Here is a 21,147-nt window from a genome sequence, read left to right as displayed (position 1 = left end):
ATAAGATATACCTGATAAACTGCACACCATAAGATACAGTACTAGAACAGGTGCAATTTAACATTAAATCTAGCTTTCTTGTTTCAGTCTACAGTTCAAATCTGAATATATCAGTACAGCACAGCTATATGTGAAATGGGATACTTTAAAGAGGACATCAAAGTGATGCTGAACAAGGCGAACTCTTCCTGAAAAGATCCTTAACATATTTAATTGCATAACAGTTCATAGCTTACCTGACATGATTGCTGCAGAATTTAGTTAACTGGGGTTGGTTAATAAATATCAATCTCCTGTCTTCTTGGTCTGCTAAAGATGTTTTTTCTGAAGTGTCTTCTGTCTTCTCATAGCCTGAAATGGGAAGAAAAACCAGAAAATAATAGTACGATTTCAACTTGGGCACTATAAAAACATGTGTGAAATGTGTTTTATCTTGGCTTGTCTTATATTCAGCTTTAAAGGTTCCAATCCTAGCAACATAATTTGCAGGAAAGTCTCTAAAGTTTAACAATCAATTGACAGTATGTAGTGTGCTAGGCAGATACACGTCATTAACGTGATTATTCACTTGGTGAAATTTAACTGGAGCTTTGTGAGAGAGTTTCTTGTCCTTTTATTTAAATAATCACATTCATCTTTCAAAAAGGAAAAACAAAACTTTAAAAACATTCATCTCTTCTTAATTGACCGACTTGATTCAGATCTGGTGAGTGAGAAGGTAATGTCATAGAGATAACATATGTTATCTGTGTCATAGTCATCAAACTATTGGGCAAGCACAGTACTCTGTGGATGTGGACATTATCACTCAGTACCATTAAGTAACCATTGTCATTAATGCCGCCTTCTAAGGGAATAGGAAATGAGTGCACCCAAACCATGCCAGGAAAATGCACCGCACACCAAAACAAGACCTACATTTTCAAAAAAGTGCGTAAACCAGCAAAATACAACAAACTTAAATGTGCAGATTCGTTCATTCAGAATGCGCAGGGAATAATGCAGTACTTTGCAGTTCAGGTGCTGTGGGTTTACCGCACCTTTTTAAAAATACTCAGTTGTGGGAGTGCACTACTTTGTAAAACCGCCAGGTGGAGCAGTGAAAGCTTAACATGTGATGGAGCCTGCTAACGGCTTTTACATGCTGAACTGTAACCATCACACCTGCTTGATCACAGAGGCTCTGTAACCATCACACCTGCTTTATCACAGAGGCTTTCTCCCCCTGACTTACCCTCAAATGGTGAATGTTTACCCAAATGGTAAATATTTACACTAAACTCCTGATGACAAAGGAAGGTTTCTATTTCCTTCGGTTACATCAAAGACAGGAGGGGGGAGGAGGAGGAGGAGGAGGGGGGGGAAACGTGTATATATAAGTTCTGTAGGACCATATCCACTTTGAGCTACAATAGGTACTATAACTATTATGGTGCTTATTGTGGTTCCTTGTATGCATACAATAAAGCTTGGCTGGACGAACGAACACTTCAGGCTCGAATTTCTTGGTTTCTACACATGGCATGTGAAGCATTTGGGCTGTCGCCAGAAAACACCTTGTTTCAAATCTTGGTCAATGCTAAGGGACAATCTTTTTCCAATGATAGATTTTAAGTTGTATACTGTATAGACTTTTATTAATTTTAAACTGTGTATTACAGCATGTTAAATATTAAACTAATTAAAAAGTAGGTATATTTTACAAAAGCAAGACTGCTCAGTTGGATATATAAAAAGTTTATTATTATACTACATCTTGTGAACGTGTTGTGGCTCTTTCAGGTTTACATCCACATAGAGAAAATCCAAAGGTAAATTTTGAAAGCAAAAAAAAACAAAAGTATAACGTAATACATACCTAATGTACACACAGTTATGGAAGCCCATTTCCGACAGTAAAAAAAGTAAAAAAAAGGGTAAAAAAAATGCGTTATTGCGACTTTGTATCTCAGAATTGCGACTTTATATCTCAGAATTGCCACTTTATCTCTCAGAATTACGACTTAAAAACTCAGAATTAAAACTTTTTATCTCACATTTGCGACTTCGAAATAGCCCACATTTCATTGTCTGTCCTTTTGTTACTGTAACAGATTCGGGTCACGGCACGGGTTACTGGCCCGTTTCCGCCAGTAAAAAAAGTAAAAAAAAAGAGTAAAAAATGCGTTATTGCGACTTTGTATCTCAGAATTCCAACTTAAAAACTCAGAATTACGACTTTTTATCTCACATTTGTGACTTCGAAATAGCCCACATTTCATTGTCTGTCCTTTTGTTATTGTAACGGATTCGGGTTCTAGGGCTTATGCCCTCACCACTCTCACCCTAGTTTGTGCCTCACTGCATTGGCTCGAACCCAGGTTTGAGATTTGAAGTCGCAATTCTGAGCTTTTAACTCGCAATTCTGAGATTTGAAGTTGCAATTCTGAGTTTTTAAGTCACAATTGTGAGATATAAAGTCACAATTGTGAGATATAAAGTCGCAATTCTGAGATACAAAGTCACAATTCAGAGATACCTATAGCACGTTTTTTTTTACTCCCTGGCGGAAACGGGCTTCCATACACAGTAGATGGTAGTGGTAGCTAAATATAAGAAAGTACACAACAGAATTCCACTTTCTTCATAAATATTTTATGTATCAAAGTCTTTAACTTGGTGACTTACAGTGTGTTATGGAAAAGTTTTAATGTGCTTGCTCTAACATTAACATAACATTATAAAGATTATATACTGTACTTCAAAAAAGTTATAATGTTTTATTCTTTTCAAAGAAGACATACAGATGCAGCCATTCAAAATGCGCGGGCAATACCGCATTATTTTGCGGTGCGCTTTACGCAGTCTACCGTGAGTTACCGTAAATTCTCCTATAATACCGCAAGCAAAATAATAGTATCCGGAATTTCCGCAAGGTGGAGCTAATAAAGCTCAACCTCTCATGTTTGAGCTGTCGCCATCAAAGTCTTTAACGAACATATTACTAATAGTATTAATAATGAATGACCTTGGACAAGCTGTAAACTCAAAGTATTGCCCTGGTCCACATTCTTTTTTTCATTGACCGTCTTTGTAAAAGTAACACCACAGCATTTCGCAATCACGCATTTGTTTCCAATCATGCAAAGTACAGTAATTTTTGAGAATCGATTCACCATGCCTTTCACATGCTCATAAAAGAGATTGATTTAGGAACATAAACATATTACCGTATGCAAACTGTACTGTATACAGTATGTATATGTATATTTAATGTCTTAACTGTGCCCGTTTCAGTATTGAATACTTATATGGAATTTTACCACTGAAGGGAAATCTTAGTACCTGAGCATAAAAAGAATAGGAGCATACTGTAATGCATGTGAAGGCCATAAACGATATTAATTTTGGAACTTTAAACATACAGTATATGGCTGGACTCGGTACTTTAAAGAAAACATACACACCAGTATTCCATTTCTCCCTAAACATTTTAAGCATCGAAGTCTTTAACGTGATACCGGAGTCAACAAGCATACTTTTAGAATTTGATTAAAAGGGAATATAATATGGAATCGCGTATCTAAAGAAATTAATAACGATATAATTATATTCATGTACCGCAACACAAGAATAGTACACGCTGTACATTGTCTGTTGATAATGTTTCTGTAGTGCTTTTTCAGCACTCTGCATGTGACCTTGCCGGTGGCGCTGTGGGTTAGGTTCCTGACTCCCATGTCACACGGTCTGTGATCGAATCCCGCTGGAGCCATGAATTTTTTTTAACAAACATTTCTTTGAAAAAATGAAACGTTTCCCTGAGTCAGAGATTAAATAAAACCTCACTCGCACCAAACAAATTTATATTTCTAAATATCACAACATGATCGAATGTAAGTCATTTTAATAACAATGAATAGTCACCTAGACGTTACAATATAAACATTTCTATTGATTTAAATCGCGTTTTGATTTAAATCGCAAATGCGGGTTTAAATATATGTGTTTTTTGATTCACAATCAGACAAATGCAACATAAATGGATATCTTTGTCTTCTAAGTATCTTAATAAACTTTCAGCATAGCTTTCTCCCCGTTTAGATTTATTTTTCTTGGGATCTTGGGATCAAATGTGGAAAGATTAGATTGTAATCGTTTTTATTTTTTAAATACATTTTAGAAAAGTGTAATCTATACTAAAAAGCTGTACACCACCTGCTATAAAGATACATATTGTAATACTTTCGGGTTCGGATAGGACAGACACAAGAACTCAGACTTGCGGAGTTAAAGCAAGTTAAAGCCTTGATTTTATATATCACCTTTAAAAGTGGCATCTCAAAGCAAAGTAAATACCCAACACTGATTGTACCCATCTGTCATGCTAATAAAGCACCTTGAATTGAATTGAGAGAGAGGGGGGGGGGGGCGAGCGAGAGAGCCAGGACAGACAGGCAAATAAGATACACTCCACAGACATTCACAACAGCAACATATCATAAAACGTTTGCACATATAGTTAAGTTATTACTTGGTTTTCAAAGTGCAATGAAATACAATATTGTTGTTGTTGCTGTTATTGTTGTTTTTATCCTGTAAAGCATTTTGAGAAGCCACCTTTAAAGGCGATATATAAAAGCGCTGATTCTTATGGAATGTGTTCCGCAGGGGATTCAAAAAACATTTTTTTTTTTAATCGCGTATCTAAGGAAATAGCAGTATAACCCTGTTCATGCACAACCAGTGGCATGTTACATTATTAATTTGGGTGTCTCCTCTTGCCAGAAAGCTCTAAATTGCATTTTGAGTGCGGTTTTTGACTTTTTTTAAATTGCAACCCATAAATAAAGCTGATACTGTTTAGAGTTTTAATTATTTTAAACTGTATTACAGCAGCACAATGGACAATGCAACATAAATTGCAAAAATGCACTTGGAATCTTTCCAAGCCCTACTTTGTCAGGCATTTTCTTTTACTGCAACGGACATAAAAACTCCCTTGCTTTTAACAGAGCGTTTCATAATTTCTAACTACGAAAATTATTTAAACTGCGACACTTATCATTCAACCAGAGCTCGAAATATCACAAGGATCCTCAAGAGCACAGCAAAGACTGTATTAAAAGTATACTAGTGACAAACTAGTATACTTTAGATCTTTTTTTCTGAACCGGAGAAAATCTGTTCATGTTTCTCTATAACAATAATAAAATACATTATTTTACATATCACCTTTATGTGATATCACCTTAAGGACAGCACATACAAGGGTTAATTGCACAATGGACCGCGCAAAGAAATTTAAAATTCTAGCCCTGAACAATGAACATATTCTAGCCCTAAATGAATTAATAGCAAACATGGTTAACATAAAAGACATTTTTCCAAGAAAGTTTATAATAATACGATCTATAGTTGAAATCTGAGCCTAAATAAAAAGAAAAAGCATTTTCAGAGAGCAATTATGCTGTGTTTAATTGCTTCTTTTAATTGTGGCAAGCTTCTAATGTCAACTCGACTCGATTGGAAGACAATGAACATATTCTAGCCCTAAATGAATAGCAAACATGGTTTACATAAAAGACATTTTTCCAAGAAAGTTTATAATAATACGATCTATAGTTGAAATCTGAGCCTAAATAAAAAGAAAAAGCATTTTCAGAGAGCAATTACGCTGTGTTTATGTAGAATAAGTGATTAGGTTTATGAGCAATCTAATTACTTATTCGTTTAAAACGCTATATAAAATAAAGTTTATTTTTAATTTGCTGGACAGAGCGGTGAACATTATTATGCATAAGACAAAGATAACGATCCTGATCAGTTTAGAAATCTGTGTACGCTGTAAGGTTTTTACTTCTTAAACTTTTAAAATACACGTTTCGAATAGAAAGAAATCCTCTTCCTGGTACAGTACTGTATGTATAGCAGACCAGCACGTCTTTTTTCTCCAATCAGAGGGGTGTCAGGTGGTGTCAGCCAATCACCATTCTGAAGCCCTACCATAATCTCTGGTATGGGGAGAACCAGAATTCTGTCCCATAGTTTAGACAGATGATAGATACTTTTATTGATCCGGTGAGGGAAATAAAGTAAATCATTTTCATTTTAGGAAATTATTAAACGCTCGGTTAAAAGCAAAGGAAATTTTCTCTTATAGTGGACATAAAAACAAGAGTTCGCTGGCATTATATCCTAGAAGACACAGACCGGCGCCAGACCGGGAGAATGCCCGCAGCGTAAAAGAAAATGCCTGATGAACTAGGGATTGGACAGTTTCCAAGTGCTTGAACAATCAATGGAAATGTTCAAATAAATGTGCAAAAGAAATAAACAAAATAATCATTTATTTCTTTATCATATTGGCTAGCTAATGTCCTCTCTTTGCTAGTTAGTGGCTGTGTTTCTGCGTTGGGTAGCAACGGGTGACTGTTCTCAGGCGGAAGATGTAAACAGCTTAATTTTCGTGTTAAATAATTTTTTTAAATTAAAATTCATTCTATACAGCAATCGCATATTTGGGTACCGTTTCATAAAACTTTCATGCTTAAAATGTTTAGGGAGAAATGGAAGACTGGTGTGTATTTTTTCCTTAAACTACCAAGACCAGCCATACACAGTACAGTTTACATACATACAGTAATGTTTTTGTTCCTAAATTAATAAAGTTTATGACCTTCAGATGTGTTATGCTCCTCTTCTTTTTATGCTCAGCTACTAAAATTTCCCTTTAGTGGTAAAATTCCATATAAATATTCAAAACTAAGCGGATTAAAATGTGCACAGTAAAGACATTAAATGATTAAATCTTTTCACTACCAACCAATGCACCACGAGTGCCCCTGTCAGTCATTTTGGCCAGCCAATCACTTACCGTGTTGCCCTTCGGTGCCCCGCGGTGGCTTGTGGGTAGTTTACCGTACCGCGGGTTTGTACCGCGCATTTTGAATGGCTGCATCTGTAGAACACCACTTGCTTGTACTTGTTGTACTGATTTAAAACCACTTGATAGTTATATTAATATGGAATCGTGTAACTAAGCAGCTAAAACTATCACAAGTGGATGTTTTGGAAACATTTTGACATTTGTTTTTTTTTTGTCATTATAATGGTAATGGACAAAGCGCTCATGGTAAAGTAGTGCGCTCTACCCAGATGGTTGAAAGCCCAATCAGAGCATTACTTTTGATTTGTTTCTCACACAGCTGAATACATAAAAATAGTTCACTATTATAACATGTTGTGAACGTGTGTGCCTCTTTCAGGTTTACATCCGAATTGAGAAAATCTATATTTTGTCTTAACCCAAATTTCAGTAACGAGTAATCAGCCAAAAATGTATGTTTAAATTTAAAACTTTAAAGCGTATATTGTACTGTACAGTACTGCACACTCCAAAGACTTACTGAGAGTATTTCTGGCAAAATTGGCTCCCGCGTGAGTTTGTCTATCTGGATTAATTATTATTCAAAATGCATGATACAACCCCTTACCACACGAAATTACCCACAGTTCACCCCGTTGTACCGCAGTACGTGATTTGTCTGGCCAAAATGACTGACAGGGGCACTCGTGGTGCACTGATTGTTAGTGAAATGATTTAAACATTTAATCTTTTCACTGTGCATGTTTTAATCTGCTTAATGTTGAATATTTATATGGAATTTTACAACTAAAGGGAAATTTCAGTAGCTAAACATAAAAGGAAGAGGAGCATAACGCATCTGAAGGCCATAAACTATATTAATTTAGGAACATAAATATATTATATAAGCTGTATATGGCTAGTATTGGTAGTTTAAAAAAAATACACACCAGTATTCCACTTTCTTCCTAAACATTTTAAGCATCAAAATCTTTCATTCGGTTACATACTGTTTTTTTTGGAATCGTTTTTTGTGCTCCTTCTGACTATATTAAGTTTATATACTTCATTAAAAATGTTTTAACATTTCCTATGAATATTTGAGCTCGTTATCGTAGTAAAAAAATACATACTTTTTAGAATTTGAAAATTTGTATTATATATGTATTTATATAGCTGGTAGTATTACTGTAATCCACTTTCTTTGTAAACACGTTTTATTTTTAATTTGACTCATTCACGCATGATGAATTGTGAGAGAGTGATAGATGGAGACAAGATGGAGGTTCTTGTCAAAACTACATTCCCCAGAATGCAGTGGGAAATAATGTGTCACACTCGGTCATCTGACCAGCTGATGCACTGCATCAGAGAGAATGACTGAAGGATTAGCCCATTAAGAGTGAGTTCATAAAGCCAGAATTACACACTATACTATTAATATACTATTACGATAAGCACATTGTTGAATGGCGATGACATTATCCATGTCTATATCACTGTACAACACAGGTTTGAGTCGGAGTGTCTATTAATAAAACAGCGCCTTCAAATACATATAACTACTGCATGATTTCTTTATCCGTTTCAGCTAAATGAGGGGAATTAAATCAGTCAGAATCTTGGAGTGCCAATTGCGAACTCATCAAAGCGATTTACAAGTTCTGGGAGGAAGAGCCGACAGAACAAAGTTGCAACAATTTTATTAACAGGCTGTTTCGTGTTCTTCCTAAGATTGTTGAGCGCAGTGGGGGACATTCGGGAATGTGATTTCACAGATGCTTTTGTTCTGTCTTGCACTGTCAGATTGTGAATCAATAAAAGCATTTAATTAAACATGCGTTTACAATTTTTATAAAAAATAAATAAAAATAGTATGAAAATGTCTTCTCACCTACTGGCCCACTGGGGGGTAATGGGGACTCTCCATTATAAACGTAAATGTAAAGCCCTAAAATAAATACACAGTAATAAATAACATGTTCTGCATTGACCTTTAAGTGATAGACAAAAAGCAGGGCAATGACTTTCTCTGCAAGCTAGTCGAAGAAGTAAGTGACTCAAAGCTTGAAGCCCAGCAGCAACAATAATTAATACAGTGTGTATTCTCCTGTCACAGTATAAAATAGAACAATGTAGAGTACATAACGTGGTTGTGTATCGGGAATGTTTGCAAAAAGCTGAAGAAGGCTTCACAGCCGAAAAGTTGTGTTTTCTCTCTTCTCTTTTCGGCATGGAATAAACCTATTACTTGTTCCTTAACAATGACAACATTGCATGAAACTGAAAGTTCCTTCCCAACCCCCAGAATTGTTCTGTTCCATTCTATTCCATTACACAGCAGGGTGTTGACAGTCCTAGCCTTTGTGAGAAGTACGAAACTGCTTTATATAAGGTAGCTGCAATGGAATATACTAGTATGTAAAAGTTAATTCCAAGCTGGCAAGAAAAGACACAACGTGTCTCCTCTATAAATTTTCAGTTTACAGACCATCCAAGGTCATTTATTATGAATAATATCTTCCATATCGCATTAAATTGGAACGCTTGGTTGAAGTCATTGCTGCTCAAGGGCGTCACACCAGTTACTGAAAGCATAGGTTCACATAGTTTTTCTGACAAAGACAATTAATGTCGGATCATTTTGATCAATAAATGAATGAAAAAGTCTATCCTTTTGTGTGTTATTTGTTTTATTGGGTTATCTTTATCTACTTTTTATCACTTGGATGAAAATCTGATCACATTTTATGTCATATTTATGCTGAAATTCAGAAAATTTACAAACTTTCTAGCACCACTGTAGACAATTAAATATATTACAGAACTCAATATATAAAGTTTTATAAAGTGTTACTTTACGTCATCACACAACTACGCCCGGTTTTCAGTGACTGACTTAGGCACTCCAGGCAAGAAAACTCCTAAAACAGGCAGACTGACCATTTGGCCCTGGGCAAAGATGATCTCCGACAGTGCATCTAACAAAGGGTGAGTCGTGATTATGTCTTCCACCGGAAGTACCCCTGCATTTTGTGAGTCCTGCGGCATGTACAGTGTAGACTGTTCCACCAGCAATGTGGATAATTTTAAATGCCATAAATGTTTAGTTATAGTAGAGTTTGATGACAGAATTCGCGTTCTGGAGGGGTGCATTAGCACACTTTCTGAAATTACAAATTGAGCGATGGATAGATTCGACTCAGTTGGAGCACTTAGTCAACTCAGAATTAGCTGTAGTCCAGCTGTCTCCAGTTTGGCGCCTGCACCAACAGCAACCACATGTGAGCCCTGGGTCACAGTCAGACAGGGGTCTAAGAGCTCAAAGACTAAGCCTTCTGCACACCAGTCACCAATCCAAATTAGCAACAGGTTCTCTGCTCTCAGCAGCGGGGATAAGGTGCTTATAATTGGCGACTTGATAATCAAGAATGTTAGAATTCCTAACCGTCATAAAGCAGCGGTTTCTGACATTGAAGCAAAACTAGACATTTTCCAGCAATAAAGTCTCCACCTTGGTTGTTAACGCTGGAACTAATGATATAAAGTACCAACAATCCAAGGTATTAAAGAGTAACTTCATTTCTATGTGCACAAGAGCACAAAGAAAATGTTGGAATTTAATTGTGTCTGGTCCCTTACCAGTCCTCTACAGAGGGGACATAACCTATAGTAGGCTATACTCCCTAAACCGCTGGTTACAGACTTGGCGTGCATCCACTTGAATAACCTTTATCAATAATTGGGATGTTTTTTGTGAACGGCCTGGCTTTTATAAACGGGACAGTCTCCACCCTAACTGGTGGGGATCATCAATTCTATCCCAAAATATAGCAGACAAATTGCCTGCCTGACTACTGAGAGCACCACTCAGGCCTCAGCCTGGCAATCTTAAATCGCATGCTGCCTCTACTCCCACCTTTAGTTCACCTCCTGCGCTCTGCTTCTCTACTACATGGCATCCCATAAGTCACATAACTTTTCAGAACTAGAAATGATTGTAAATAGAGAGAGCACAGCAACTATCACTAGACATAGACTAGAATTCAGAAGTTCCTTTAGGGGCTCTTGTTCTGATAATTTAATCTAATCCACTGGTAAACTTAAATCAATTACAACATGAAACTACCATAAAATGCTCACTGTTAAATGTTCACTTATTAGGCACCAAATCAGTTCTGGTGAATGATATGGTGCTTGACACCAACTCTGACCTCTGCCTACTAACAGAAACCTGGCTTATGACCACTGACACTATTCCTTTAGTTGAAGTCTCACCTAATGGCTATACTTTTTTAAAGAAAGCCCATTGCTCAGGACGTGGAGGTGGCCTAGCAGCCATCTTCAGCGAGTCTAGAAAAATTGAACTAAAAACTAAAAATGATTTTTACACATTTGAGACAATGCTTCTTAAAATAGCATCCAAATCAACCACATATATTCTTTTAGTATACAGACCCCCAGGACCATCGTTTCTAGCTGAATTTGGTGAACTGCTCTCTGACTTAATTATTAATGCGAACACCCGCCTGATCAACAGGAGAACTACGATCGGAACTGTCGACAGCTGAATCTCAATATTCAGGACTAGCGCTACATTGGGAACGAACCGGTCTTCTTCCCGTCTAAAGAGTGTGACTTGTTTAGACCCGCAGTCACTTTTCATGTGGACAAACTCTGCTAGTTCAGCCAGGACTAACTAGCCGGTCTTCAGAGAGTCACTGCCTGTGCTGCGCAGCAGGAATCTCTCCCTCCTTCTCCTACACCTCTAGCTGCACCAGGACTGCCTGGCACCAGCCAGACGCTGATTGGATGCACCAACAGTCTGTTGCTGTTCCCTTGTGACCGCGGGAGATCTGAATCCATATAAATTGGAGAGTATTCAACATTCTGCATTACAGCTCAAGAATTCAATTGTGACCTCAACCCGTTGATGTGAGTTTAATTCCTATGAGTGACGTACTTGCTTTTGAGTATCTAGAGTAGAAGTTGTAATCAAAGCTCATTAACGAAACAGTATAAATAAACGGTATACTGAATGTATGTGTCTCTTGGTATTTGTAACTCTTCATTATTGAATATATACCTTTTGTATTCTGCTAACCCTCACTATAAGATCTGTTATGTTTATATGCACATTTTATATATTAATAAATGTATTCTCGTGTATTAGTATACACTAAGTGTGTGCATTGTCGAGTTATTCTGCAAGGTCGGTTTAATAGCCATCAAAGAATCATTTTGCGACTTACTGCTACAATTAATCATTGCCCCAGTAAATGCACAAAACCCCTACACTGTGATAAGATAAGATAAGATCACTTTATTAGCCATATACAATTTGTTGCATTAGGTATTCGTCTTTTCTCATACCCCAGCTTGCTCTCCATGAGACACACAGACAGGGAGAGAAGCCTGGGGTCAGAGCGCAGGGTCAGCCATTGCACGGCGCCCCTGGGGTTAAGGGTCTTGCTCAGGAGGATTTGAACGGGCAACCATCCAGCCACAGGCGCAGATCCTTAGCCGATACAGCTGGTCAAGGTGCTCTCAATGGTGCTTCCGTAGAAAGTGGTATGAATGGGTGGGGGAAGGTTTGCCCTCCTAAGTCGCCGCAGGAAATAGAGACGCTGCTGTGCTTTTTTGGCTAGGGAGGTGGTATTGAGGAACCAAGTGAGGTCATCTGTAATGTGTACACCAGGAGCTTCTAACTGTCTCCACAGGGGAGCCATTGATGTACAGTGGGGAGTGCACAGCGTGGATCCTCCTGAAGTCAGTGATTATCTCTTTTGTTTTGTTTACATGAAGAGATAGGTTGTTGTTGTTTGTGCACCAGTCCACTAGTTGCTCCACCTCCTCTCTGTATGGTGACTCATTGTTGTTGCTAATGAGGCCCACCACTGTCGTGTCATCGGCAAACTTGATGATGCAGTTTGAACTGTGCTTGGCAGTAAAGTCATGTGTCATCAATGTGAACAGAAGTGGACTGAGCACACAGCCCTGGGGGGTTCCGGTGCTCATTGTGATGGTGCTGGAGATGTTATTACCAATCCGGACTGTCTGAGGTCTCTCGGTCCGAAAGTCCAGAATCCAGTTACAGAGGGAGGTGTTAAGGTTCAGCAAGCTCAAGTTTTCTGTCAGCTTCTGGGGGATGATTGTATTAAATGCTGAACTGAAGTCAATGAACAGCATTCTTACATCAGAGTCTTTCTTATCCAGGTGGGGCAGGGCAAGGTGAAGGGCAAGAGATACAGCATCATCAGTAGTTGGGGCGGTATGTAAACTGAAGGGGGTCCAAAGGGATAGGGAGTCTGGACTTGATGTGGCTCATGACTAGCCTCTTGAAGAACTTCATGATAATTGGTGTGAGTGCCACAAGGCGATAGCCATTGAGGCAGGACATGGCTGACTTCTTCGGCACTGGTTTTATAGTGGTGGATTTGAAGCTTACGGGGATGACTGCCTGGCACAAGGAGATATTAAAAATATCTGTGAGGACGTTAGCTAGCTGTACTGCACATTCCTTGAGCACGCGACCAGGTATATTATTGGGTCCAGCAGTTTATTGTGGATTAACTCTGGCTAGTGTCCTCCTCAACAAGTACTGGTTGCCAGATTTAGCTTTCGGCAACGGGCCAACACAGTCAATAATTACATGCTCAAACGGTTCTCCAATAGTTGGTATAGGATGGAGCGGAGCTGGTATCGGACCACATCTGCCTTCAGACTCGGCCAAAAGAAATGCCTTAAAATATGGTTATACGTTTTCGTAACCCCTAAATGTCCAGGCAAACAAAGGTCATGAGCTAAACATGGGACTTGAGGTCGATAAGCAGTAGATAAGACAATCTGATACACCAAATTCCAACCATCATCTCTACAACTTGGAGGAGTCCATTTGTGCATCAGGATTTCCTTATCTGTAAAATACGCCACCGATTTCTTTCTAACCTCCTTTGAATCCAAAACAGTAGACCAACAGTTGTAGACCAGCAGCGAGAAAAGAATCAGCTTTCTGTGCTGCAATAAGCTGTTCTCAATTTCAGCATAGACATCAGGACACTCTCATCGGAGTCCTTTTAACACTACCCGAATCTGGACAAATCAAAGGAATTTTATCCTCCCTAACAGAAGTAGCAATAAAAGTATCAGATAAGTCGATATCCTGAATGTTCCAGTTACAAGCCTGGGAACGTGTAACAACACACGCAGAAAATACATCAGGAAAAGTGTGTATTAAGGTTTTGGTTTATCTAAAACTTCTAAAACAGGCGACACTCTTCCACCAGCCAAATCATTCCCTAAAATAAAAGATACCCTTCTAATGGGAATGCTAGGGCATACGCCAAGCTTAACAAACCCAGTAACCAAGTCGGACTGCAAATGAACGGTATTTAACGGAACTTTCACATACCCCATCTCTATGCCTTGCACTAACACACTGGCGTCACAAAAAGTCTGGTTCGAAAGAGGCAAGATGTCTGCAAGAATAAAAGACTGAGCAGCACCAGTATCTCTTAAAATCTTTGTAGACTTCTGGTCCTTTAGATCCCCAATTATTGACACCAATCCCTCAAAAATAAACGGTTCATACACTTTATTAGTATCCTGTTTCGCAGTACACTCGATTTTATGTGAAGATGCCTGAGCCAAAACAACACTTTTGGAATTTTGGCGTTTGCGTTTTAACCGGAGGCAAACAGTCGTTGTTCTTTGGGGTGCGAAACAACAAATTTTGGATTAGGGTCGGGAGTCACTTCAGTTGTCGAATTGGTTGAATTTTTGTCAATTCCCTGAGAAGAGGGTCGAACAGAAGAGGAAAACTCATTTTTGTGTGTCAACACAAACTCGTCTGCCAAAACGGCTGCTTGGGAGAGTGAGGTAACTTTCTGCTCATTCAGATACAAAGTTACAATGCGATCAAGCAGTTTTTGAATTCTTCGAGTAGAATTAGCTGCTTAAGTTGAACAAAATCGTTCCACACCATTTTTCAAAACGAACTCCTTTCTCTCGTGCAAATTCAACAAAAGTCTGATTTGCAGATTTCTTATAATTTCTAAACCTTTGATAGTATGCCTCAGGGACTAGTTCATAGGCACGCAAGACAGCATCCTTGACCATGTGATAGTCCAAACCATCCTCTAGAGTTAACACCAAACAAACATCTTGAGTCTTACCAGTAAAATGACATTGCAGCAACAAAGGCCAGATATCCTTGAGCCAGGAAAAAGGTGCAGGAATACGCTCAAAAGCACTAAAATATGAATCTACCTCTGTTTCCCGGAATGGAGGCACTACATGGATAATGCAATAATGACAGCAAGTCTTCATAGAAAAGGTTAAAACATTATAGCTTTTTATCAAGTATATAAACTTAATATAGCCAGAACGAGCAAGTCTAAACTTTTCCAAAATAACCACAGTAAGTGACCGGAGTTAAAGACTTTGATGCATACCATGTTTATGAAGAAAGTGGAATACTCTTATGTATTTTTTATTTAAGCTACCACTACCAGCCATATACAGTATGTATAATATATTTATATTCTTAAATTAATATCTTTTATGACATTCAGAGACATTATGTTCCTGTTATTTTTATGCTCAGCTACCAACATTTCCCTTTAGTTGTTAAATTCCATATTAATATTCCATAATAAGCTAATTTAAACATGTACAGTAGAGAGATTAAATTAAACAATCATTTCACTAACATCTAATGTACCACATGTGCCACCTGTCAATCATCTTTGGCCAGCGAATCACACGCCGTGGTAAAGTGCAGCCCCAATAATACATTACGGGATTGACATTTGGTTACTGTCAAACATCTGCAGTAGCGACCCATGTGTAAGATCACGCAGTTTAATTATCCAAATTGCTATTCAGGTGAGCAACCATTAAAAACTATAGCTAGAATCAAAGTTTTATTACACCATTAGTCCTAGGTATGTCTTCTTAGCAGTATCCTTGACCTGCACTGCAAGCATCCACTAGTATTACCTGATAATGCACAGTCATGTCAAAACTGTAACAGGAGAGGAAAGGATGTGATAAATAATTCAATGAAGACAAATGGCGCCATTTCACATTGCTTATGCAAGTGAAATTTTAAATTTTCTATTTATAGTATGGCCTTCTGTCTCTGCATTTAGCAGCCAAAACATAAAACGAGATCTTGGTTTTACAAGAGACTACAGTATGTGAAAATGTACTGCAGCATTTAGAAAGTACTAATGCAACACCAATACCATCTTAAGAAACATCAATCAACTATCCTGAAGAAGATGTCAAATGGTAACATGTAGAAAAAGAACGCTTTTAATTTAAAAATGTGATGTAAAAAGATTAGTGCAGCAGAACACAACTGAGGTTATTGTCACACCCTTTACACCTAGAGAGCGCTCTACTTCCATCCTGTTCCTAGTTCCTACTCCCTGTGATTATTCATGTCTTTCCGGTGCGTCTTGTTGTGTAGCCTATTTACTTCCTGTGTCTGCTCTGCTCCTTGCTCAGCATTGAGGGTATGGATGTCCTGAGACCCGCCTAGCATGAGGTCGCCCCATGTCCGTGGCTTGAGGGCATAGCTTTCTATACCGACATCGTCTGACTCCCCTGAGCCTGGGCTAACCTCCATGTTGCCCCCTTTTACCGCTACACATAGGGTCTTTATTGCTCTCCTGGCCATTCCTGGCTTGCCCTTCTGACATCCGTAACAGTATACCCTTCCCTATTAGTTTTGAAGTAAGACACAAGATGTGAAATGGGTTAACTTAAGTCAGTTCTGCCTGAAGATTAGACTTCTAAGCAACAGGGGTTTATGGCAGGAAAGGGGGTTAACTGATAAGGATTCCAGATGCGAGCTAGAAACCCCCTGGGGCCGTAATCTTAAACTGACCATTTGGCCAGGGTCTCTTAACTGGCCAAATACCATGAACCCCCTCTTTACCATGACACCAAATGACGTCCGAAGCAGCAAGGAAGGACTATATAAACCTAAAGTTTGTACTGGCACATTGAACAATATTTCGGTTTTGTTGTTTCTTGCGGGAAACAAGACTTCGGCTTTATTGTTCCTTGCATGCAATAAACTCATCTGTTTAACTTCATCTCGGGATCCAGAACCTTATTCTTTCTGTTACAACAGTTTCCATACTCCACAAGCAATAAAACATCAATTTAACAAAACAGTAGTGAGAGATTCTGTTGTTACATTAGCCCCACAATGAGTCATTAATAAGTAAATGTTATCATAACTATTAAAATACAGAAAAGAAAAGGACTGTATTTGTATTTCCTCAAGCCTTTACAAGTCTATTTATTCAAATACAATATAAACAGATTTTTTATAACACAGGTAAGTTGAGCACAGTCACTGTTAAATATAGGTGGCTGACAAAAAAATGTACCACCTGGGTAAATTAGATTTATGATACTACATTTTTTGTTCTGCCTAAAAGGTTTATAAACTGATGGTTAAATGTGTCTATGGACACTGCATCAGAATATGTTTTTACTGGCAGCCTTCTTGTACTACAGGAAGACAGCACTTGTATTTCATGATGCACACAAGTTGACAAAATTGCATTTTTATATAGTTTGTTTTATATTTGTTTTGGACATTTTTGTCAGTAAGTAGGGGATTTGCTTTGAAAATGACTGGAAAAGATTATAACGCCATATACCAGATCTGTATCATTAATGGATAGGAAACATTCAAATAACAATAGCTAATCACAATGCCAAAGTAATCTAAAGTAACATTTTATGTATTTTAAAAATGAAATGAATAGTGAAAGTTCAAATCTATGTGACAGCAGAATCCAGTTAATCCACCCATCTTCTAACTGCTTTATTAAATACAGACTTGCTGTGGAGCCAGAGCCAAACCCAGCAAGCAACAGACACAAGGCAGGACTAGAGCTGGGCGATAATTCGATAACAATACTTATCGCAATATAATTTTCCTCTATATAATCTTAACAAAAGTTCGATATATATGTTTATGCTTTGTGCATGCGCACAAAATACTGCGCAAGTACCTGTGCATGCTGCAGACCGGGCAGCTAACAGATTTGTTTAATGTTTCTCCTGTTTGGCAAGTGTTTGTTGTGTTCTTAAAATAAAAAGTTGTTTAATTTACCAATTAACTATCTGGTTTCTTCAATTTTCACTCAGGAGAAAAAATCTGCTTTTAAACTTGAAACAAATAATGATTTGACATTTATCGTGATAATTATCGATATCGACTGATATCAAAATTTTTATCGTGATAATGTTTTTGGCCATATCGCCCAGCCCTAGGCAGGACACATTCTGAACAGGATGCCAGTTTGTTGAGGGGCACACACAGATACAAACACACACCAGGGTCAATTTTCCCAGTAGCCAATTAACCTATCAGTATGTCTCTGGCAGTTGGAGGAAACTGGAGCACCCAGAGATCGCCCACGCAAACATGGGGAGAACATACAAACTCCATGGAGATAGCACCTCAGGTCTGCAAGGTAGCAATGTTAATCACTGTCCATCATGCTGCCCCAGAATCCAGTTAACATAATAAATTTTAAATGTTACACTTAATAAATAATGCATTTCTTTACATAACTGACTTTGTTTTATTCTAGGGTCATTTCTGTGTTCTCACTAGTATCTTCACATTTAATGGATTAACGTTCTTTTCAGGTATGTTTAACAGTCCTGTAAAAAGGAAACTGTCACATTTTTCCAATTTTCAATGTATATGTGTAATATCAACAGAACAGTCCCACTATACATGATATCTCTAATTTAATGACTGTATGGACTCAAACCCCAGATTCAATTAATCATAGATACATCTTTTAGCACACAATCTGTACAACATCATCGTTAACCTGTGCTGTTGGACATGGGATTTGAGGTTCTGTCCTTTAGGCACCTCCAAGATCCAGACAAAGAATCAAAGGTTAATTGCACACATAAAAGTAGAAAGAAAAATGTTTTGGCTGTTTAGCCTTCTTTAGATGTGAGGAAGCAGACAAGCTCACTATACTTAAAGGCTGGCCATCTGATACAGAAGACTTAACACTGCTGGAAGAGTGACACCATCATAACACATAAAAGCTACATACTGTAACATATAACTGTACATCACCTCTGTATTACAGCATAACAATGTGTACTGTATACATTCCTTCTAGAGCAGAATGTTATATTGAGTTGTAACTTAGGTTTATAAAGAACAATAATTAACATTGCACATCACAGGTAAAAGGATGGTAAACATCATAGAAAACAGCTGAATTAACCCAATAAAAAGCTTTCAATAGACTTTGCACAATACAGTACCATTCAGCTGTACACTTCAAAAGTCTTGCCCAATCTCATAATCTCTGAAGACTACATTATTTTAAAAGCCTCCAACATTGCAGTTTAAAAGAACACATATTACTTTTGGCACTTTAGCAAGAGGGAGCATAAGAATCATTTAGGACATTTATATGAACAGGAGTACTCCCCTGGGTTCTTTACTTTATTGGTAGGGAAAAGGCTGAAACAAGTACAGAATTTCAAACAACATAAATACAATATCTCCTCCCTTTCATTGAATTCGCTTTAATGTATCTTTGATGCAAGGTGTAGCAGAATTGTGGCAGACAACAACGGACTCCTCCTCAAAAATGGACAAAGCCCAGTAAATGGACAATACATGTAGGTCCTCAATATATGCATAAGTATAAGTATAACTTACAATACAATAATAATTTAATAACTTAATTTGCTCATTTATTGTGCAGAGTATACAGCACACACATATACTGTATGTACATTTTTTCTTACATATACAAGTGTGTTTTGGGTCTTGAAAAAAACTCATTGCTACTTTAACAGACTTGTGGCAGTACCGGACACCCCCTCCTCCCTGTTTGTCCAAGTAGATACTGTATAATGTTTTTCCTAGAACATCACCCATCAATGGGTTTGAATGCTGAAAGCTCTTACATGAACAGGCAAGCCACCACTCTAACATCAATGTTAACTATAAATAGTCATCCTGAAGTCAACATCTTCATCATTACAGCTATTGGTGTTATTTGACTTCACTTTGCTCCTGGAAAGAGACTGAGGGCCGTGTTATAAAAATCCACCCCATAGTGAAAACAGGATCTATGTATTTGCTGGGACTCGCCTACCAGTTTTCTTTGTTTTCCAACAGAAACCTGAATATATTAGGATTACATCCTGATATAATCCTGAGCCATGGACTAAATGTAAGGGGAGCCAGTCCAGGCTCCCGTGAAGCGTAGTTTTAGGACCCTATGCAGACGGTATAATCCGGAAGTAAGTGGAGAAGGACAACAGGGAAGAGACGTAGAGGATCAAGACAGGTTGACACACAGGGGGGTGTGACGACGGTGAACCGGTGCTCGGGGGGCGTGGCGCAGGCGAACAAGTCCAAACAGTCCAAGGGGGAATCCGGGGCGCAGTCCAGGGTCCAGGTAACAGGAAAACCATCCAAGACATACGAAGGTTAAAATCCAGAACGGGATCCAGAACAGGAACAAAGAGTTAAAACCTGGGTAGCAAGGTCAGGCACTCCGAGCCCCAGTCTCAGATGGTCAGGACGCCATGATGAAGCCTATGCCTTCGGGTCTCTCCTGGACCCGGAGGTAGGCGGGCTTCCGGGCGTCCATCACCCAATGTTGAGCCAGGCATAGCAGGAGCGCCCAGCATAAACAAAGACGGACAAATAGGGGGCAGGTGCATGTAATGAACTAAAATACGAAAGGGTCAGAGCACCCTTAAGAGGAGGGATGACGATCATGACACTAAGACAAAAAAAGTAAAGACTGAGTACAGTAAAGACTAGAGACATTAACACACTACATCACTTTTGCACCACCATTAGCGGAGCATACCGCTCCATTTCATGGTTGCATTTAAGAAAGTCTGACCACACCTCCATGCTTCTTTTTCCTGTTTGCAAACACAAGCTTAAGAGCGCGACACTTGCAGTAAATACCACGCAGTGCTGGTCAGCTGCTGCAGAGCAGGAACTCTGGAGCAGTATATTCAGTGCGGAGCGGAGGCATTGTGGCTAAGGATCTGAGTCTGTGGCTGGAAGGTTGCTGGTTCAAATCCCTTGGCCAGCAGAGGAATCCTACTCCGTTGGGCCCCTGAGCAAGGCCCTTAACCCCAACTGCTCCAGGGGCGCTGTATAAATGGTTGACCCTGTGCTCTGACCCCAAGCTTCTCTCTCCCTGTCTGTGTGTCTCATGGAGAGCAAGCTGGGGTATGCGAAAAAGACAAATTCCTAATGC

The 21,147-nt window shown here is 38.6% G+C and overlaps 1 protein-coding gene across 3 annotated transcripts in view; it reads right to left on the bottom strand.

Moving 5' to 3' along the window:
• The window catches only part of atp8a1 (ATPase phospholipid transporting 8A1), a 372,853-nt gene that overhangs the window by 321,877 nt on the left and 29,829 nt on the right, over positions 1-21,147 (bottom strand). For all 3 annotated transcript variants that reach the window (XM_088910036.1, XM_088910046.1, XM_088910027.1), the window contains exon 2: positions 237-351. In XM_088910036.1, coding sequence (XP_088766162.1) covers positions 237-351 — 115 coding nt within the window. The remainder of the gene's footprint in view (positions 1-236; positions 352-21,147) is intronic.

This window comes from Atractosteus spatula, chromosome 1, assembly GCF_055471065.1.
Source record: "Atractosteus spatula isolate fAtrSpa1 chromosome 1, fAtrSpa1.hap1, whole genome shotgun sequence".
Classification (NCBI taxonomy): Eukaryota; Metazoa; Chordata; class Actinopteri; order Semionotiformes; family Lepisosteidae; genus Atractosteus; species Atractosteus spatula.
This window is presented reverse-complemented; position numbering and strand designations above follow the sequence as displayed.